The following is a 23,476-nucleotide window of genomic DNA, read 5'->3' as shown; positions in this document are numbered from 1 at the left end:
TTCCTCTTACAAAATGTTGCAGTGTTCTGAAGCTCAGTTTCAGGTATTCTGTTAATGCTGTATACTTGCAGTTTAATGATTGTGTATAAACAGTAAAATGTAAATTAAAAGACAGTTTGATTTGGTTCCAGAGAGCAAAGTAGGAGCCTCCCCTTCGAGGCTCATTATAAAAAGAAAACAAACAAAAAAACCCTCTTTTAAACTGCAAGATCAAATTCAGTGATTTCAGTATCCTCAATAAATAAAATCACTAAGCTTGAACCTGATTAGTAACATTGTCCTGGAAGGGAGAAAGAAGAAGAGAGAATGTTTGGCCTCTTGTGTTCCCTGCTTCTGTGGGCTACATGGTATTATAGGAAGTATGATTTATCTTCAGATGTTGCACTCTACTACTAGTTAAGATTAGTATTGGATGAGCTCTCTCTTCCATTATGCTGTGAATGGAGAAGCTTCCATTTAGCAGTATGCGTCTTACTGACATTTAGACAGACATCCAGGGCAAAAAGCAATCCGTAACGATGTTTGAGTTTGTTAAGATATGAAGCTGGTCATTTGCAAAGGATAATCTGTGGAGAAAGTGAAAATGGGGTTTCTATTAAATTAGCTTGTATCATAAATAGGACCACTAATGCAGATCATCTAGTACATCTAATGCCGAATCCTCACTGTTGACAGCTACGTCACACCAATCTGACTTGACAGTAATTTAGTGCAAGGACTTCAATAGCAGCTATGGGTCCTTAATCTCTTAGATTTCCATTTTCATCAGAAATGGAGACTTTGTTTCATTTTCTTTCCATCTACACATAGTTGGAGCTCAGTGTCATTATTCACTTGTCTGACTACTGTTAATCTGTCTTGTGCTTGTGAAGTTTTTACAAATCAGTGAAACAATGAAAATGTCATCTTCAAAGAAACAAAATCCTCATTGGATTCTGTATAAATAGCATCATTTTCATTCATTTTGTAGAGTTCTTGAATATCAGGATATTTCAGTCAGTTTCTTGCCCTTAGTGGTCAACTGACACATTTTTCCAGAGAAAATACATCACAGTATGTCCAGAAAGTTATCTTTATTAATTGTGTGAAGGTACATTTGACCATATAGTAATGATATATCAGCAGGAGGTGGACCCAAGGAATATTTGTTCTCCCAAAGGATATCTGGAGAGCAGTTGCTCAAAGAATGTCTAAGCTCCTAACGTGGGACAACAGATCATTTAAATATTATGAATTTCAAGCTGCTGTTGTATTTGTTTGTCAGAGGAGACATCTGTACAGACTAAAATGCCACCCAGAGAATTCAGGCTGGGTTTTAGTTCCTCCTGGTATCTACCACTCTCAGTTGCATGAGAGAATTCAAGAATATCACTGTCATACTTGCTTCCTACCTGGTTTGTGTTTGCCAGCCTCTCTGCCACTGGCTATTCAGAGTATGGTCTCACAATTTCTAAAATACCTGCCTCATCAGTGAAGGTGTAAAGACAGGTTCTATATTGTGCAGCAGTTAGCCATTCTTTTGGCTCATGCTGAACTGAGGGATGTAACACAGTTCACCTTCCAGTCTCCTGTTATTCCTTCACTTTTGTTCAGCAAGTGAAAACTAGGCAAATTGAGAAACATAGCATAGTGTTTTGAGTAATTTTCACAAATGCACTTTTTTTTTTTTTGTCACCTTAGGAGCTAGTTACAAATAGATATGAAACTTTCAGACAGAAATGTCATTTTTCGTGTTGACTGTGTCATTGTAAATTGTCCAGAAACTGAGTAAGACCAAATAATAATAGTAAAAACCAAAATATTTCCAGGTATCTTATAAAAATTCCAATGATCAAAGCAGTTAATTGGTCACTACTGCACTTCAAACTAAGATCTGTTTCCAATCATTTGTTGTTAGAAAGGTCAGGAAATTCTTTGCTCTGCTTCCTATTTCTTTCAAACGTAACATTCAGTCTCCTACATAATCTGCAAATGTTTGCCTTTTGTTAAATGTTAAATGTTGCCTTTTGTTAAAAACTAGGCATTGTTAACTCTTGAAATCACACCAATGTTAGGAAGTTCTGTGGAATGGAGGTCTGCGAAAGTATTCTCTTGTGCAGTTCCAGTGTTCTTATTGTCCGTGCTACAGATTGAAAGTTATTTATAAGTCTCATAGTTCAGTGATTCATTATATATGCATTGCTATTGAGTGCTTCAAAAAAATGTTTAGTATGTTATAGTTTGCATGTTTATAGCAGACTAAAATGGAGTACTCTAATATTGTGGCAATTATGTATGTACTTTTTAATTTTTGTGACAATTAGCTGCTTAGACTTAAAAATGAATTCTTCTAGTTGTCACATATAGGAGAACGGAAGCCACAAAAAAAGAAAGCTTTCTACCAAATAAATGTAATGCTGAATAGGTTATTTACAGAAATTGTCTAAATGACAGATTTACTTCATGAGATAAGTATTTAAAGTAAGCATTTCTTATATTTGTAGTTAGTGAACTAATACCCACACAGCCAGCCAACAAGCGAATTGTAATTTTTCCTATTTACATTGTCATTCATCTTCCTTCAGGAAAATTTACTGCTTGTTTTCTGTCAAAAACCCAAACTGTATTAATCAGTTACATGTTGTCTGCTACATTGTACACTGCTCTCATTGACTTTAAAGGGTATATTTTGGCCAACTGGGGAAAGTTTATGTGCTAGGACTTGAGTAATGATTTGAATGACAGACTTGTTTTCATTCCCTGAAAGACACAGACACTTGTCACAAATGCACTGCCCTCCCAGTTTCAGGGACAGAAGTTGGGAGTGAAGATACAAACAACGTAATGAAATTCACTGTACTACAATGTGTTCCCATATGATTTGTGCAGCTGTGTCTCATAACCTTTAGAAGAAAGCATAACTAACCATTGCATTTCTCTGACTAATATTTACCAATATTGCACACTTCAGAGTTGCGAATATCCAAATGAGATTTTTTGGGGGTTTAGTATATAATAGATCATTTTTTCCAGTATTGTGGAAACTAAAGACCAATTTCAACAACAGTATTTTATTTCTATTTAGGAATCACTGGCAAGCTAGTATGAGCCATTTCTGTCTTACTGTAAAATGAAGAAAAATTTGGCAAGTTTCTGTTCTGGCTTTGTATAGAGAAATTATTCCTTTAGTTTGGTAATAATACAATTAAATTGGGAGACTAGAATTCCAGCCCATTTCTTGCTTCCCTGACCAGGTGTTTTCTGAGCAGTTTTGTCCAGCTGGTGGGATGTGTGGGAGGTTCCCCCTACGAGGTCTGGTATGTGCTAGGACAGTCAGCATAGCTGTTTACTATGTAACTAGAACTGGAAATATTTTAGCTCTTTTCTGAAAAATACTTGGAATATTTGGAAAATACTAGAACTTACCCTAATAACACCCATTTACAGAGGGTCAGCTCATCTTGGACTGTACCTTAAAGTCATACATTTTCCCAGTTTCAGTACAGTAGAAAAGAAATAAGATGCCTGCCTGGTAGCTGAAACTGTCTGTGATTGTAAAAAGTAATCTGAAAACAACGTTATTAACGGAAAGCACCTCCAAATCATAACCCTGTTACTGCAACACTGCATACCAGCATCAGTTTAAATTCTCTCCAGTATTCCTTTTTTTCCTGAATACACTGCATTCAAGTTGAGAATGTGCTGTTCCAGCTATTAGTTTTTCCCCTCTCTTTTCTAAGACTTCAGCAGTAGCCTTCTGTACTGTCACAATATATATATTAGTGTGAATAGGAAGGACCCTGACTTGTGTTACAGATTGGTGACTGTCATTTATTGATCTGTGTTGTCACTTGCAAAATCACTCATCAGAGAACTTTTTTTTTAATTCTTGAAGGTAAAACTTATGCCATTCAGAGTTAGTTACAATCAGAATTTTGATACATGTTACTGTTTTGCAAGTGTGCTTGATTTCAAGCATCAAGCACAGCTTTCCACTGAAGGTTTATTATTTGAAGACAAGTGCAAGTGGGAGAGGTTATGAAAATCAGTTTCTTTTAAGTTATTAATCCAAATAAGTGATTTTTTTTTTTAATATTTGCTATATTTTAATATGACTTAAAACAAAATAGGGTGTCATTACCATTCTTGTTCCTGAATGTTTGGCTTGGCATTTGATGCAAGGCCTCAATTGCAGGCTGACGTGCCAGCTGCTGAAGCTGAAAACAAGACTGCGGTGGGCAAACTGGAGATTTAATTTCAGAAAGAGTGTTTATATTTTCCCTGGGGCCACATTAATGAGAGTCCAAACCCTAAATGTTACCACCAACACATTTTAACAGACCAGTTTCCCAGTTTTTAACGTGTGGTGTCACCTTGAATGTTTTTTCTTTCAACTTTTTCCTCTTCTGACTTTAAAAGAAAAGCAATAAAGCTGTATCATTTTTGGCTGAATTTAATGTCATGTTTGGGGAACATAAAGTTCTGTGTAATGCAACAAAGTCACATTGAAAAACATTTAATCCTGTCTTTTATTTCTATATTCACTATTTTAATAATTCAGCTTTAAATTTCCATGCAAAACTTCATGTCACTACAAAACACATCACAGTCTGGTATGTGCATACATGATATAGGTGTCCACATATTGATGTCCTGAATCAGCCTGATGTCAGAACATCTGTGCCATGCCTAGGATGAACTTGTGACCAACAGGTCAGTGCCAAGAGAGACAGTAGTGATGGGGTCACTCAGAGTTCCTTAGCTCAGTTTCCTCCTCCTTCAGCTGGGCCTGTTTTGTGGCTTTAATAGGATTAAAGAAACATTTACATTGAGGCTTTAAGAGCATTTTCACACTGCTCCTTTACCCAACTCAAAGAGCACTATAAATCCAATGGATTAAGTAAGGGATTTATGTAAAGTTGTAGTGTAAGATAAGTTGGTGCACCTGGCTTTTCTTTTTCTCTTCTGTGAATAAGGCATACTGGAGCAATGTTCTGTATGTGATACAGAAGTAGCATTACAGAAGAAACTTAACATTTTTTCCTGTACTTCATAAGCTTTGAAATTACTGTTTCTAAATATTAAAATTAAACTGTAGTTTCTGATGGAGGAATACAGTATTCCAATTTATAGATCTTTATAGATTTTTCTGCATTTTTCTGCCACTTTTCAATACTGAAACATCATGCATTTAAGAGAATTTTTAATTTCCTGTAAATTATAGTATTTATAGTCCTTAAAACTGCAAAGGGGGGTGGGGGAAGTACAGTTCTCTGTCAATTACCTAGGTTCATTAAAATCCAAAGAAAATTGTTAAATAACCAAAATAATAATTTTCAAACTCCCTGAGTAATCATTTATGCTGCTGAAAGCAATTTAATTGAAACTACATATGTAATCTATTGTATGATTTTTGCAGTTACTTTAGAGTAAGATTGCCAGAGTTTGAAGTTCTTAACTTTAAACTGTTTCATATATCCTTTTGTGCCTCACTGTGTAAATCTACAAAGACCAAGATTAGTCAGGTGAGATTCCAGCTGAAACTAAAATCAAGTGGTGTTATTGCTGAGAAAATATTATGCTATCAAAGCCAAAAGGGAAAAAAAATAACAGGATGAATTATAATGTTCAACAGTGAGATGACCAGTTAGTACACTATTTCAAAACTACTCTTGTGATTTAGATGTATTGCATTTTTAATTCAGTGTGCATCATTATAATTACTGTAACAGGTATATTGACTTTGGATTTGGTCTGCAATCACATAATCATTCAACTTGCTCTGTGGATATACACCGTTCACGTTAATAAAGATTTGCAGTGTACACTGTATTAATGTCACCCAGATGTATCTAACAGTGGATACTGGTGTTGTTTTTCATATCGTGAGGTGATGAAGCTGCACCTGAGGTGCAGGGAAATGCAACATCTGTCATCCAGGGTCCCTCTGTTCTGCAAGTATTTGATAAGAAAACAGAAGACTTCCATATTTCTTTCTATTGTCCATTAGGAAGGCTTTGTTTGACAGGAGGAAGTGATGCATCCTTAGACACCTCCTGTCCCATGTAAGTGAGGCTCTCCTGAATGGTTCCTGGCTTTTCCTTCAATGTTACAGTTGAACAGTGATTTACACAGTACTTCTGGAAATCTGAGAATTCTAAACAGATCATTTGTCTTGAGACTGGTTATTTTGCATTCTCTAAATCTTTCACAAAATCTGTTTTGAGATTAAGTAGAGAAAAAAAGTCAATGTTCTTAATTACATGTGTGGAATTGCTCATTTTTCATGCAACTTGTGACTCTTGCCCACAGGCATTTTCATTAGATTGACTAAGAAAAGGAAAGAAAAAAGAAAAAAGCAACCAAAAAAAAAAAAAAAAAACCTATGGATCCTTGTGTGTGAATGAGCATGAATTCCCATATTTTACTATCCTAGTGAGAAAGTTAAGTCAGCTGAACTTTGGAGGTTAAACATATATTATTCTATTAGACTGAAGAAGTGAATGCTTTGAGGAGTACTGATGAGGATTTTGTCATTCGTGTTAAAATAAAAAGTTTATTCATTTTCAGTCTTTTTCTTTGAAACTCATCTGTATGCTGATAACCAAATTTGTATTCCTATGATTTGTATTTCACTGACATTTCCTAATTGAGACATTTAGAATACATATAATTAGGTATTTTGGTAACACAGCAGCAGTTATAAATTTTTAAGTTGGTGCAATCCACATTGCTGTGTACTACATCATCCTGGGTTCAGCAGTAGCAGTCATTTTTCTCCTTCTTAGTAGCTGGTGCATTGCTGTGGTTTTAACTTTCAGCCTGGGAACAGCGCTGATAACGCCAATGTTTTCACTTGCTGCTCAGTAATGTTTACTCTGACCAAGGACTTTCTGAGTCACATGCTCCGCCAGGGATGAGGGGAAGCCAGGAGGAAGCAGAGACAGGACACCTGACCCAAGCTAGCCAAAGAGGTATTCCATACCACAGCACATCATGCCTACTATATGAACTGGGGGCAGTTACCTGGCAGGGGCGAGATCACTGCTCAGGTTGGGCTGGGTGTCAGTCAGCGGGTGGTAAGCAGTTTTATTCTCTTCCCTTGTTATTTCCCTTATCATTATTATTATTGGTGGTAGCAGTAGTGATTTGTGTTATACCTTAGTTACTGGGCTGCTCTTATCTCAACCTGTGGGAGTTACATTCTTTCACTTCTCCTCCCCATCCCTCTGGGAGTGGGGGGAGAAAGGGGGGGGAGTGAGCGAACAGCTGCATGGTTTGTGAGTGACAGGCTGGGCTTAAACCATGACATACATGCAAAGTTTAATCAGTTCAATATGATCAACTTGGATTAATTAAAGCTAAACAATCATCTGCAATTTTATTTTCTTAGTCATAGGCCAACTTTTTGTCCTTTTGCAAGTCCCTGCTGTACTATTCTCTTGGCACCAAGGGGATCCTAAAGAGTCTTGGAAAGTTAGTGATGGATATGCTTAGTAAAGGCATTTTGGCATGCACGTGCAAGGCTGTCAAATTGCAAGAGAGAAGAGGCAATTGTTTCTCTGACATTAGTGTGAGTCCTCAGTGCGAAGATCAGAAGCTGGGAAAAGGCCTTTTCCATCCCTAGATTTCTGTGATACCATTTTAATTGCAATAGAACTGGAGCCCCCAAAGAGAATAGGGCAGAACACAGAACTCTCTTTTTCATTGTGTTTCCATGACAAGTAAGGACACTCTTGTGGTCTCCAGATCTGTGTTGTGAAGATCCAGAACTTGCAGCATCTTAAATAAAAATGAAAAGTTGTGGTCTGTAGAATTTCTCTGTGTACAAGAATAGGGTAAACCTAGAGTAATTGCAGGGACACCACAAAGTCCCATAACTCAACAGATGCTCTTGCCTGTTCAGTTTTGATAGGGTGTTAATTTTTCCTTTTGTTCAGTGCACGAATCAGTAGATAACTTTGTGCCTAAGTATGGTTTATTCTGTTTTATCTGCTTACATTTTTGTTGGTTTTTTAGCTGGGGAATTATTTGAAACCTTTCAGAACTAGTTATATGCAGATTTTTTCAAGCTGTTTTTATACCAAATCCTGTAGCTTCTTTGCTCTATTTCTCAGGTATGTCTTTTTGTTTTACTGGTTTATCCTTCCACTGAATTTTGATTTAAAAAAATAAACTGGAAAGTTGCACTTACCAGATGTGTTCTGATGAATCGTTCTTATGGTTATGTCCTGCAGTTGGATTCCTGCAGCAAAGCCAGTGGAATCAAAGTTTGAAACTTAATCAAGTTGTCTGTGAAGCTACAGAAACATACAAAGAAGCTGATTTTCTTACCTACAGCAAAAGTAAGAGTAGATAGATGAGGCAACACGAAGCAGTTTCCTCGATTTGCTGTTTACCTTTCATATTCAAATTATCATGAATGATAAAAAGACTAAGCAGCCTTTACCTATGAGTTGGAAGGTGCTTCAGTTACTTTTATGTATATAGTTAATATGTACATAAGCTCTTTTTCTGCCTTGGATGCAGACTACTGACTCATAATTTGTCAAGTGTGGTTTTCCTTCCCTTGCCCCCCACCCCACCGCTTAGCAACAACTTCGGTTTTTGTTTTTTTTAATAATATAAAATAAGATATTGCTAAAAGCAAAAACCTACTCTTTTATTTGTGGTGGTTATGTCCTTGGTGGTGTTATTTCACTGCCAAGCCTTAATACAAACCTGCATTTGGAAAAAAAGCAGAATAGCTTTTGGGGAATATCCTATGCTCATGTTGTTCTGGCTGGCAGTAATTTGGAATTGTGTAGAACATAAAGCCTGCAGATTATCATGTTTTTCTGGTGACTTCTTTAGAATCTTCTGCTTGTGGTGGTGTGATGACCTGCTGAGAGCCATGGGTGCTCAATCTGTGTATGTTTTGAAACAAGGAGGTCTTGTCTTTGATGATATTGTTGCAGCTGCAGCTTTATGAAGTGCTTCTCCAGCAGCTGTCCTGAATTTTGCTGCAGTAGTTTGGCTTCAAATTCCAAACTGAGGTTTCCAGTAAAATGTGTCTGTCTGTAAAAAGTATCAGCAAAAGCTACAATCCTCTCAGTGCTGAAGTCCTGTAGTAACTGTGGTCTCAAAAATGCCTGTCTGAATAGTAGTAAACTAATTTTCTGTTCCCAGAATCTTAATGCTTAATTATTTATTTTAATGCATATATGCTTAACACTGACTTTATGCTAAATTTGTCACAGATTCACTACAGGCTGATTTTCCATGTTGAATTTCTTTGTATGAATCCATTGACTTTAATATACAATGGTGATTTTAGAAAGATAGCTGTATTTCATGTGAATATCATCTTTGCCTATACCTTCAAGAATATACTATTTCATCCTGTCACATCTTACAATTAAAGTTTCTTTAAAATGAAAACTGGAAACAAGACTGTTATATCAAGTGTTCCTCAAAACTAAGATATTTCTCATGCTGGTTCAGTATGTTACCAAACTCCAGTGTGTTGTTATGGGACGCTTTTCTTTAGAGATAGCTAGTGGGATGTAGTATCACAATTTCACAAGAACCTTCAGATAATCATGATATATTCCAGTCTCCTTGATATCTAAATTGAATAACTATGATCTGATTCCTTGTGTTATTTGTAGTTTCAGGTTTTATATATTATTGTTTTTCACTTCCCAGTCTAAAATAGTGATTCTCTGTGATGTGTATTATTAACCAACCATTGTATTTCTTCTTAGAGGCAAGGAAATTGTTCTCAGGGTGAATCTCCTACTAAGGAAGAATCACTTTAGATATAGTTATTTAGACATCACCCATGACAATGGAACAGTAGTTATACTGCTTTTAACCAAACATGGTTAGCCTGGATTAATTTGGAACATGTATACATACTGAAAAATGAAGCAGATCTTTGGTACTCAGTTTATCACCCAATCCTGCTTTTCAGGAAGCAGTCTGATTGATAGTTTTCAAGCACTTTCCTGGAAAGATGGTAATTTGTGGTTATGAAGCTCCACAGAAGCCCTGTATAATCTCTGCCAAGTCACTGGTAGCCATATTAAAGCAGCATGTGATGGTGCCTAAGACTGACTTGGGCACTTAAAACAAGATTAAAACAAAAACCCAAACAAACCAAACCTATTAAGGACTTCTGCTGTCTATGAAGACTCGGGATCTGACAAGCCTGGCTAGAAAGCAGTCTTAGTCGCTTACAGATCCTTTATTTAGGTGCTGTTGTATATTTCTAGTTCCTTCTTCCATATCAGAGGAGTTGATCTGATGAATTTTGCCCTTAGATTACACTGTAATTAGTCTTCTGCTTTGTGCCTACCTTGTGGAGACTGGAATCTAGTGTGTATCAGAAGCTATACAGATACTTTCCAGAACCAAATGCTAACCAGATTCCTTTTAGAGATTTTGCAGGCACTGATGAGTTCCATGCTGGGTTAGAATCAGATCTTGCTCAGGAAGACATACAGCACAGATTCACTTGCATGGCTCCATTTGCTAAACAATTATAATAGCATTCACAGAAATATAATGAGACTTAAGATAATGAGTATCAACAGAGATAACATTAAAGTGTTTTGAACAAATTAGGGATGATCAGCATCTGTGATTTGTGTCTGTCTCAAGTAATTTCTTGCCATTTGCTTTTTGTGGGGTTTTTTTCATTCTCACAACCAGTTCAAAATATTTTGCCCAGTGGAAAATATTAATTGATCCTGTCTGGCATAACACATGGGAAGTTAGGCTTATTTGAAAACAGCCCAGTCTAAGCCAGTGTTACTGAGCCTGTAGTCTATAAATCATTAAAAGCAGTCTGCAAATTAATTCCCTGTTTTAATCTTGTATTAATTCAAATATATACATTTTTCATTTCATGTACAGGTACCAGATTTAATTGTGTTGTTGTTTATTTTAGTAGTGGAACTGATCTTTGCTTTCCTGGTTTTTAAGAAGTCTATTTAATACTCTTCAATCATCAAAAAAAGAGAACGATGAAAGGTGGTAGGTGATATACCTAGGTGATAAAGATTTAGGTAGGTGTTACAGGTTTGGAATTTTGTTTGTTGGGGGGGGGTGTTCTTTGTTGTTGGTTTGTTTGGTTTTTATTTAGAAGGAGAAGCAGGACATACTGGCACACAGTGTGTGTTTTAGTGGAGGTCTCCTTATAAGAAGGAACCAAAAATTGCAGAGTGTACTTTGTTGCAATGCCTGTAAATAGAAGTGAATTTTAGTAGCTTCACAATTCCCTGTAGCTTTCCTGTCAACATTGTAAAATCCTATGATCTTGGAAAGAACAGTCATAGGCAGTGCATGTTGATAGATGTACAGTGGAATGTTCCTTCTCAACAGTGAGAAGTAAAGATCAGTATTAAAAAAATGTGACTTTGTACTTACATTTCATCAACATTTACCATGCATCTGATATTAAGGAAGACGCTTGCTTTCTAAAAGTTCAGCAAGTTTTTGCAAAAATTTTTATTTTGGAAAATTTAAAAAATCAGTAAGATTTCTTGTCACATCTGACTTCTATCTGACTTTAATAGTGGGAGAGGGCCTATTGTGGTTAGTTTTGCCTGCATCCAAAATTTGCAGCTTCAGGGCCTTATTTGTAACATTACATAAGTGCATTTCATCATATGAGAGATTCAGATGCCTGAGTACTGTTTGAATATATTTCTGTATGTGTCTCTTACGTGTGTTGAATCTGATTGTTAGACCAATCAGGATTATAGTAGCAATTATGGTAACTCTACATATTTAGTCTATGGCAGTAGTCTTTAAATAGCTTGGTCAAGGAATCCTGTGTTCTGAATCTGTTAAGTAGGGAGGTCACCCCAGAGATTACTCATGTGTTTCTACACATAAATGTTTCCATTGTTATTTTTGTATGTTTATATAATGTCCATTTTTCACCTTCTACAGTAGTCTGAGCAGGTGCTGCAAACATTTTTAGTTCCTTTATGCACTCAGTCTCATTTCCTTGATTGAAAGCAAATTTCCTTCTCTTATGTATATGAAGGAAAGTCAGTATTTTCTTACATTTCTGTGTTCAGCTGGGAGACAGTAGAGATTCTGAGAGGGTTGACAGGGTGTTTTCCCACCACGTTCAGCAAACTAGGCAAATCTGTTTTAAAGATGTGTCCAGCATATGGTATTATTTTAATGGTTTCACTGATCAAGTTCAGAGCATAAAATCCTTAAGGTTTAGAAGTTGCAGCATTGTTTATTTAAAGAGAAAGAAAGATTTTCACATGGCAATATAATTTATTAAACATCACTCTTTCCTGGAGGTTCAGTCTTGAACACTGATGGCTTTCTAATATGTAGCATATACTGTATAAATTACAGCCATGAAGAACCTTTTTTTTTATATGCGTAGTAAGTGTTATCAATAGTAGAAATTCACAGGTGGACAGACAAAAATGTGCTGTTCTGGGATTAACTCTAAAATAAGCTCTGCTACACATATGTACCAGATGGATCTGTTTTCCTTCTCATCCATTATAGAAATGAGAGGAAGTAGTTCATTGTTTCCTCATCCAACTCTCAGATTTGCAGGTTCCTCAACGTAATATTTTTTTTATATGGTCTATTTAATGTGCTAGGGAAATTTTTTTTAAGCCTTTTGTTAAATCTCTGTGGAAACATTCATGTTAGTGCACCGGGGAAGTGTTCTGAGCCCATAGTTTAACTAGAAAATATAATCACATAACTGAACTTCTACAACTACAAAATCTTTCAGAATCACATGAGCCTCATTAACTAGTGTGAGTAAGTTGTGGGGATGGGGGGAAAACCTAGCAAACTCTAAACATGATAAAAATTGTACCAAACAAACCCTTCATCTTTGACTTTTCCTCAAATAGGGGCATCTACCATTCAAAATAGGAGATAACATTTAGGGTTACTGTACTTACACCGTAACGTTCTGCTGAATGCTAGGTCTGTTAGCCAATATCCAGTGTAGAATCCTAACACTAAGTTGCATTAGCCTATTTCAGTGGATCTTTTTGCACCGTGAATGGTGCACAAATATTACAAGAAAATCATGATTCCTTTTACCTACAGTGTTAACATGTTCCCTTTCTTCTGAAACAAGGGGACAGGAAATATGTTGGTTTACTACTAGTGCTTTGAAAAAAATGTAATGGTGCCATGATGATGTGTATAAACAATTATACACATTGATACTGATTTGTGGCAAATCAATATTCAGCTTCAAAGAACTGTGTTGGCAATGAATCCTATTCAACAACTAACAAGTAGCTACTTATAACACTAAATAAATGGAAAGCCTTTATATCAGCCTCACTAATCGAGAGCTGCCAAACTCTGTCTTCGAACACATTCTCTTACATATGAAACTCTGTTTTCAGTTCCTCAAAACATTCATTTTGCATTTGAATTTCCTGTCTTTGCATGATTTTCTTTGAGTGATAAGGATACTTTCCAAGATTTAAAGTCCTCCGCCACTGACACCCCCTCTTTTGTAGATGAATATAAACATACTGTGATAGAATGTTTTCTTGATGAACTTCTTTGCATGAGTTTCATGAGGAATCAGCAGCACTCAAAAGCTGGTTTCTGATTTTACAATCTTTATGGGAAACTGCTTCATAATTTTAAAATGTCATGATTATTTTGTACTTATTTTGCAGTGTACATATGTGTGATCAACCATTAAAAATGCCAGTAATAGAAGTAAAATTAAGAACTTTTTACTAAACAAATTTGCTCTTTTTTTAATCTCTGGTCATTTTATTTATTGAATCTCATGATAAAAAGAAGATTGCAACTTTTACTCATGTTAGTATTGCAGAGCCAGAATAGTGAGCTGAACTGCATTTCAATACGTTACTCATCAGATTATCACTTGAAGTACAAGTAAATAGTTCAGTATGTATTTGTATAAATGTAGCTATCATTTTCTACAGCATTTTCTTCATTGGAATATTATGTAAGAAATAGTTTTCAAAAATACACTTTCAAACATCTTAATGTTTATACAAAAGTGAAAATTGAAAAGCCGTATGTAACATGAATTTTGCTTTCTTCACTTTTCTGGGTGAACTTCAGGCCACAGCGAGATGAATAGCAAAACATATCTTTAGTATGGTGAGATCACAGTTTCAGCCGTAAATATTCAGCTAAACCTAAAATTATATTTTCCATAAGATATTTTATTAGTTACTAGTAATGGATAATATAATTCTGACATGTAGTAGTTATTTATAGAGTTCTGACTGGGTTTCTCTTCTAGCAATTTGAAATGTCTAATGGGTTGGACAATATTCAATAGAGGAGCTATTTTCTACTTTAGACACCAGCTGTGTAGACTTCCATTCCAATTTATGGAAAATATAAGTTGTATGATGAAAGCTAAGAAAACATAGAGCTAAGAATAATTACTAACTTTTGTCTGAGCTATGAGTTTATGAAGCTATACCAGGCAAGATGGATTGACTTAAAGTAAAATAGAGCAGCCTGGGAGGAAGGCAGTCACCTGGTGGCAGTATTCTGCACAATTATGTGTAGCTTTTCATTCCCAAGTCAAATTCTTTATTCAGTGATATGAGTTCTGCTGAGGCCCATGCCTCCCTTCAGGGCATGCCTTGCATTTCTCAAAGGCACACTATTCTGGGTGGTCTAGGGATGTGACTGATGTAGGACCACAGACGGAGTCATCTTGAGGCAGAAAGATGGTGGAATAACACTTAGACTTCAAAAATGAGCTGAAGGTTTAATCAGAAGGGAAAATACAGCAGTGAATGTGTTAGAATACCCTTCAAGAATCAGCTCGTTTTTGGAAAATGAATGTCTCAATGACTGTGGGAATTTCATTTCTTAATAAACAAATAAATCTGTACAGAGTTAAAAAGATACTGTTCAGTAACTTAAAATAATTGAAGTTCAGGAACATGTAAAGCCAGGGGAAGAATAAGGAAGAGGGGACGTTCAAAGTGATGGCGTTTGTCTGCCTAAGTAACTGCCACGTTATGGAGCCCTGCTGCCCTGGAGATGGCTGAACATCTGCCTGCCCATGGGAAGTTGTGAATAATATTTTGTTTTTAAAGAATTATTTATCAGCTCTTTTTGAGGGTGGTAAGAAACTGGCACAGGTTACCCAGAGAGGTGATGAATGGGCCATCGTTGGAAACACTCAAGGCCAGGTTGAGTGTGGTTCTGAGCAACCTGATCTAGTTGAAGATGTCCCTGCTCATTGCAGGGGGAGTTGGACAAGATGACCTTTGAAAATTCCTTCCAACCCAAACCGTTCTGTGATCCTGTAACATTAAAACTTTGAGCTGATTAAAGCTGTGCCAGTAGGACACAATGTACAGAACTGGGAACTTTCAGCTGGGTAGGCTTCATATGATGGAAGAAAAACATTGATTAGCAATAGCAACAGTGGTGGTGTGATGTAGAAAATTGCCTTCTCGTGGTAGATCTGGGCCAACACAGTGTATTTTTTATTATTTTTAGAACTAGAACAGTTAGGTTGATTTGGTTGTGTGAATGCTTCATCCCTAAAATGTTATTCATACAGACTACATTTGCATATGAGTCATATTCAGTTGGAATTTGCCAGATGTCCATTTATGTTTGTTTAAATAATGAGATCATTCCATGAAGTGAACAGGACCTAAAAATATAGAGGAAAGACTGTTTAGAAAAACAAGATGTAAAATGCCTTACTTTACATATTTTCACATCTCATGGCATGTTATGCATGCAGAAGCACAGCAATGTTGAGGCACTGGTCAAAAAAAAATGTGTCCACTCCTAACACTTCATTAAACAATACATTATATAACAAAGCTTCGTTAGATTAGTTTGTATTTCCCAGCTAATCTGTCCATTAATGGGAATGTTCTCATGAATGCATTCGCATGTGCAATTTTCAAAGCCAGCATCATTTTGCTGCTTCCCTTTTTGTGTTATGTGGAAATCCCAAATCCTTTCAGTGTTTTGTCATTTACTGTAGCATGAAAGAATGTTAAGATGCACAGCTCAAGGCAAAGTTTATACATAAATAGAGTAGAAAAGGGGCAACTGAATTCCAAATTTGCATGTTGCTGAATTTATATAAACTCTTTACAGCCAATAAACTTTTCTTATGCACAAAGGGAGACTACCAACTAACCACTTGAGTTCAGCAAAGACTCCTTAAATGCATACTTAATTCATTTGAGACTTTTAAAATGTTTCTCAAGCCCCAAGAAATTCTGTTTTGTTCATATTGCAGCCAATCACTGCACACATTAAACATTTATGTTAGTACTTGGTGAAATAAATTTAGCCATATACAATTGAGATTGCTGCCTTGGTAAAGCAAGTTAATGGCAGCACATCAGAACACACATCTGGCAAGCTACTTTGATCTTTTCAAAGCAGAATATGCAAGGAAAGGCTGCAAGAAAAGAAAACAGTTTAACCAACGCTCTTGGTCAAAGCTCAGTAAAAAACTGTCTAGGAGTATAGATGATATAACATGCAATAAAAGGAAGCCATTGAAAATCAGTTTCATGCTCAGCTACTCCAACTGGTATATCTACCAGAAGCAACAGAATTTGATGACATTTAGAGAAAGAGGCTTCTCATGTTCTTTGCTAAAATGTAACAGATGATAATATGTGAATTACACTATATCTGCCCATTCCTCAGAGGAATATGGATCAGGAGCACAAAAACATCTGCAAGCTTCTCCGTGCAAAATGCTCTTTATATTTTGGACCAGAGGGAAGAAAGGCAGCAAGATACCTTTCAAATCAGAAAAAATGCATCACCACAGCAGGGCCTTTATGTTGTTCATTTGTTCTAGACTGTCTTTTCTAGATACAGCTTCCTTAGAGCTTGGTTTGTTGTTTCCAAGTCTTTCATCCTCTTGTCAGTAGCAGCTATTATATACTATTATATACTTAAATATATCAAGAGCAGACTTTTCTGAAATTTATTTGAACTAGATTTGCTTTAAAATCTGTTGTAAATCAGTGGGCTAGGTTCACATGGGGCTATGTGTGGAGCACTAATGTCTGCTTTCGGTAAGAGATGTAAAAATTTGCAGAACAGCTGGAAATGTGCAGAAGTACATGCAAACATGTTACTGAAGGAGAGTTTTATGTTTGTGTGGCTTCTAGAAACTATGTGTGTATTCTGCTTGTGACTAGATTTGACACATTCATCTCTGTTGAAGCAAAATACCAAAATACACAAACTACCGGAGCCTGGTTTTCCATGTTAGAAGAACTTAAAGAGCAGCAAAGGACAGGGTCATAAAAATGTTTCCCTTTGTGTATTCAATCACAGCACTACAGCTATAGCCTGAGTGCATATTCAAAGTAAAGTGGGAAGGTAACACTAACTTTGCTTTGCATTCTGTAATAATATTTTTCCAGAGTATATCTGTTATAAAACAAGATCTCCGTTCAAGTGACTGTTTGATCAGCTGCTGAATGATGTGCGTACATGTGCAGAATGATACTATGGGATCAGAGTTTTTGTTGAAACCTGTAATTAAAGCTGTCAGTGCTAGATATGTGAGGCACTATATATTTTATTCTTTTTTAAATGCATCACTTGCATAAAATTGCCACGAGACTGCTAGACTCATTGCTCTAGTCTGCCAGGGCCACGTGGCTTCACATTGGCATTTTCCTTGTGTTAGAGTTCGAGGCATTGTTTATGGACCTGTGCACAACAGTTTGACAGAAGTACAGAGCTGCACTTATTCTAAATTCCATTACTTCCTTTCTCTTGAGTGGTGTTATTTTTTCATCTTACTGATCTTGTACCCCTACTTTCACTCTAACCCTATGTCACTGTAATATATATATTTACTTGAGTTTGCAGCTAGTTAAAGGATAGTCAAGTTGAAAACATCTCTCAATTATGATATTTAACATTTGAACTTTAAAATTCAAATTTAATTCAAATTCAAATTAAAAGGATTCTGAAGTGTATTTTATTTATCGATGTTATGATAGTAATAAAATTCAAATACCTTTTGGTAAGCTATGGTTTTATGTTATTTCTATGACGTAACCCCCCAAAACTTGTTCTTTTGTTCCTTTTTGGTGGGGAAGAAGGGGCCATTGTCTTTGCTGCAAGTATATAGTTCACATTGTTTGACAATAGCGGATTCTAGTAAAGTGCTGGAATAAACAAAGTAGGCAGAAAATATTGCCACTTTTCCTCTGGGAGCTATTTGAACATGCTGCCATCTATATTAACAGTACACTTTGAACTTCTGAATATGCAGTTATATGTAGTGTTCGTTTCAAAGCAGAAGCAGCATCTTTCATGAAAGCAATAGCTGTAATTTTAAAAGATGCTGTGGAGATTTATCTAGTTCAGCAGCTAGGCTGTTGAGTTTTTCCAAACTTCTTGTGTAGAATTTGACAGCTGTTGGAAGGTTACTTTTAGCCTTACGTACATTTCATCCTGAAGAAACTCAAATGTTTCATTAAAAAATTGTTACTAAATTGCACACATAGAAGTTACTCTGGTTCTTTGTTGTTGTTGCATTTGGTTATTGAATTTGGGGGTTTGAATATGGTTGAATTCTTGCTGACAAACACTGTCATTTGTTTCCTGGTTTACTTAGAGTTGATATATCTTTTTTTTATCCCAACAGCTTGATCAAGTTGTCCGTCAGAGAAACCTGCATAGTTTGGAACTTTTCCTCTCATGTGCACAAAAACAGTTAGGCGTTTTATTAAATGAAGAGGCAGCCACTACAGAGGAAAACAGAGATTGACATTCTCAGTACCGCTGATACAGTGTGATTGTGAACTTGCTAAATCTCAATGCAGCCGATGGTGAATACATTCTAATCTTTTGGGATTGTATCATTGATTCAAGATTGATCTGAAACTATGCTTGATAGAAATATTTGTGATTATATTCTTTCTTTATTTATTTTACTACTATTATTGGATTGCAAATATGGGAAGGAAAAATTCCCTAAAAAAAAAACTGGATTTATTTATCACTTTTCTTTCATTATGTTTTCTACTAGCCCATGATTGAAGTTCTAGATAATGGCAGTAATGATGAAAACATTTCTGTTGTGTCTCTTTCAAATTTGTCATCGTATTGATGTAGTTTATCAGCATTTTTGATATTTTAAAAAATGGTGAAAAACATTTAACTGACTTGATACAAATACATCTCTCTCTTTCCAAATTATATGCCCAAGTGCATTTCTTCAGGTGAGCCTGAGGAGCTTCTTATTTCTTCCTAATTTTGATGTATAACAGAAAAATCAGTCCTGAAACTTAAGAGTGTTTGTGGGCATTTCTTTAATCGTTTATAAACAACTCCAGCTCTAGTAGTAGGAAAGTTTAAAAAGTGCATCTCTTTGGAATAGTGCAAAACATTGCCATAACCAATGTATAATATGTATTTTATTTCTGTTTTACAAAGCTAGTTTGATTCCAAAAGTAATTTTCTCATGAAAGTACGATTAATGTGCCTGACCTCAGTTTCAGGAAGATGTATGTAATTATGTGGAGACTGATACTGTACTGCCTCAGTGGAATTTCTGACAGAATAAGGAGTGCAGCTTCCTGACCTCAGATGCCCTTTCTAAACCCACTGAAGGAAGCAGAAAAACTCCTCAATGACATTATTGGGCTTTGGATCAAGTTGTAGGTCTTTCTAGGCTTGCTAAATGCAGTATGGAGGGAAATTTCTGTGCCTACACTCTATTGATTGTAGATTTGGCGCCTTAGTTATAAAAGATTTCTGAATGAAATAAGGAAATAAGTGTTTGTGCTTAGGGATGTAAATAAACTGAGAATTATATCTCTTATGGTGAGCTTGTGATTCAATGGGAAACTTACGGGCATTTTTAGTGTGGTTCACGTTATTCAGTGGTGTTTGGGGTTTTTTGTTTGGCTGGTTTTTTTTGCATCAGCAGTCACTTTTCGTAAATCACTTTTTTATAACAACAAGGAAGCACCAAATGGTTGCATGTGTATTTGGCAGTATGAAATATGTATTGCAGAGAATTTATTTTTGTATATAAATATTTTCTCTGCTTCATTTTCATCATGAAAACCAAAGGTTTTATCTTCTGTATGAGGAAGTTCACTGAAGAAGTAAATAATGCTGGTTTTACAAGCTGATGGCCTCACCCTACAAATGGATGAAAATCCAGGCTTCTTTCTGATATTTCTTGGTTGGTTGATAAGTTTCCATTACTTCTGGCAGACCAAAAACTACTTTAGTTCTAATGAGTCAACTACTTATTTATTTCACCAAGTCAGTGAAAATTTTGTTGTTACCAGCTGCAGCTAAGGTAGCACAGATGTCTCAATGGGGCTTTTTGGAAAGTAAAGGCAGTGTGAAATGAAATTGATTATCTAATGCTGTCTCACAGTCTACGTCTAATTGTGGAAATGTGGCATGAGCAGATTCCTAGGTGAACTTCATTCTTGTTTTGACTTCTAGGCCTGTGCATGAAACAGTATTCCTTTTTACTGAAGACCTGAAAGTGTTCCTCATCAAATCCAGATCTTTAGTGGTATATCAGCATTCTCCAGCTAAAGAACTTGTATTCTGACTTGCAACAGTATATAAAAGCACTTTTCGGAGAAGCTTATGATTGGAGTCAGAAAGATTTCACTGGACGAACTGTGGTGCATCTTTCCCATTAGAACATCACATATTGTTTAATCTCAGCCTTTGAATGTTGTGATTGTTACTGCAGGTATTTTTTTCTAACCTTTTGATAGTTTTAGTGCTTTAGTCTTTCTCTCCACCCTGCAAGCAAAACTGCTGAATTAGACCACAGACATGCAAGATGAGGTTAGGAGCTTGGATTGCATTCAAAACTGCCATGTCTCGGGAGAAATTTAGTTATCCAGCAGAAAAAGACCTATCCAGTATGCAAGCTTTATAGCATGCAATAACCTCCACCTTCCACACATAGCATCCAAAGATCTAAAGCTTAGTTTTGTTTTCCATTATTTCTGCATAACCATAGAAGAATACAGTTTGTGGAAATCTGAGAGGAGATGAAGGCGGGGAGAACCCAATCTAGCTCCTGGAAGTTTTCTTTTTTTTATTCCTACATACAGACAGAAAAACAATATATGAGAACATGGGCAAGACCTACAGGGTAGAACTTTGTGTGCCTCTGAGCTATGTAACAATTTTGGCAAGGGTGATGGGAGAAACAAGAATCCTAGAACGAATCCTTATAATCAAAATGCAAGAACTAGAATGTTCAAGCCAGTGAGTCTGCAGTCTAGAACATCGCCAAAGCTCGTATAATGCACGTTTTATATATATATGATTACATACATATGTAAAAAGACAGGGTAACAGTAGATGCAGTGTATATAATGTCTTTGTGTATATGTATACACACACATAATATATATGTGTATATAGAAGCACACACATAATATATATGTGTATATACACGTCTTTTATTGGTGTCAGGCCCTTTCTATTTTAACACTTCTTGATGGTCTACAACAGAGAAGATCAAAACAGTGGGATTTGTAACTAATAGTTTAATAATTTAATATCAAACATTGTGATATTTTACAGTCTTACACATTTATGCTATATTTCTGTATCTTTCTGTTCGCTCCTATCTGCTTCCCTTTTAGAATTCCAGATTAGCTCTGAGACTATGTGTGTACAAGTCATTAACAAAGAAAGAATCATTTGCCAAAGACTTTTTGTATGTTGTGTATAGTTAAGATATGGGAATATTTGAATTTTTGCTTTGTTCTGAGAATCTCATTGACAAATGTCGCTTGAATTCCTTGAAGCACTGAATTCCTTCACTCCATCATAAGAAAGCAGAACAAAGAATAAGCAGTAGTCATTCCAGAGTCTGAGATCCCATTAGTATTTTTCTGAGATTTTCCTGCATCTTTACATTGGCTTCTGATCAAAAATTGCCTCATGTCCTGTCAGCTCGGTAAATTGCTATGTTAATTCCTGACTGTCTGAAATTATCCATGCAGTCATGACCTTAAAGAGCCTAATTTGTGTTCATGCTGAAACTCCCTTATAGCACTTTAGATCCTCCTCTTCCACCATATATTTTCTATGTCCACATGATTGAAGTTACATATTTTCCCACCCTTTGGATGGATGGAATATACAGTAAGATTTCATTTTGTTTCCTAGCAGGAAATAGCCACCAATAAAAATTGTTCAGCACGGGGACAGATAAACTTTATGCTCACTTTCGGATCATGTATGATATAGTGTCAGTACAGTTATCAGATGCACTTAGTGCAAATGTAAAATGAGCTGAATTGGGGCATACCAAATCTAGCTTCCAGCTAGTTAGCTTTCTTGATGCCAGCTGTGTAGGTGTTAAAGCACAGAGCACAGCATGATCTAACTAGCCATTCACCATCTTCCTGCATACCCAGCTGCGCTGCAGCCTACGCTGAGCAACCTGGAACAGATAGTTTCCTCTAACTAGTTTAGGTATTGTAAACTCTGTTGCAGGAGTGAGTAACTTCTGGATGAGAGTGTCTTAAATTTTGCATGGCCATTATGAGTACTGTATAGAAAGATTTTATAACATCTGTGGCATGCGTTTCCCATCGATGGATTATATGTGCCAGAGAAACAGTGTTCTAGAAAATGCTTTTTACATGGGTATAATTTGGACCATTAATTCAATTCAATATGGTTGCCGGAACTAATGAAATAAATGTTTTCTGTGATCAGCCCAAAAATACTGTTCTAAGGCTTCAAGAATTGATGGCTCATCTTCTAGTCTGTTTTAAGCAGTTTTCTTCATTAATTTTTAAGCCTACACATAGAATTAATAATGCTGCTTCTGAATCTGGGTCACATTTGAAAGGCTGAACATCATGGGAAAACCATCCAAATGGCACTCTCTTTGGATCAAGTTTTTTATTTGCCTTTGAAAGTGTATGCTTCGTTAGCTAAAGGAAAGCCCTGAGGTGTGTAGACTTCTCACTGTAGACGTTACCTAAGCAGTTCACTTGCCATGGTGATGTAGTAGCTAAAAATGCCCTCACCAAGCTCCCTTATGCATGGAGCAAAAAGTCAGTCTTGTTTTATGCCATTTGCCATGTGGTAGGTAATAATGTTCACATTTCTGTGTGAGCATTGCTATCATTACATTATAAAGACCTATAGTAATATTCTGAAAGTGGGGAGAGATAAGTGTAGGTGCTGGTGATAACATAGTATTTAGCAACACAAAATAAAAGTTATATTTTCTTACTGATCTTCTTTGTTGTATAGTGTGTATTTTAAAATTGTTCTATCACCTTTCAGTGATACAGCATTCCTGTGATTATTATTATTACTGTTATTATCTTCATCATCTATGATAATAATAATATCCTGTGATAGATGTGGTATCAATATTTTATCCACGTTTTATAAGCTGTATAATTATAATTTAATATGTGTCAGAGGTTCTCATTTGTTTATATTGCCTGTAGCTCCTCACATTTCAGACTTACTT

At 36.0% G+C, this 23,476-nt stretch overlaps 1 protein-coding gene across 7 annotated transcripts in view; it reads left to right on the top strand.

Annotated features, from left to right (window-relative positions):
* CCDC91 (coiled-coil domain containing 91) overlaps positions 1-19,803 on the top strand; it is a 562,122-nt gene extending 542,319 nt beyond the window's left edge. For 4 of the 7 annotated variants that reach the window (XM_065672375.1, XM_065672360.1, XM_065672351.1 and 1 more), the window contains exon 13: positions 18,632-19,803. In XM_065672375.1, the coding sequence (XP_065528447.1) occupies positions 18,632-18,754 (123 nt within the window). In that variant the 3' untranslated portion in view covers positions 18,755-19,803. Of the gene's footprint in view, positions 1-5,869; positions 6,045-6,846; positions 6,954-8,216; positions 8,325-18,631 lie in introns of those variants that run through there. The other 3 variants (XR_010610982.1, XR_010610984.1, XR_010610983.1) reach the window with 3 other exon arrangements.
* Positions 19,804-23,476: the final 3,673 nt, after the last annotated feature.

This window comes from Lathamus discolor, chromosome 1, assembly GCF_037157495.1.
Source record: "Lathamus discolor isolate bLatDis1 chromosome 1, bLatDis1.hap1, whole genome shotgun sequence".
Taxonomy (NCBI): domain Eukaryota; kingdom Metazoa; phylum Chordata; class Aves; order Psittaciformes; family Psittacidae; genus Lathamus; species Lathamus discolor.
This window is presented reverse-complemented; position numbering and strand designations above follow the sequence as displayed.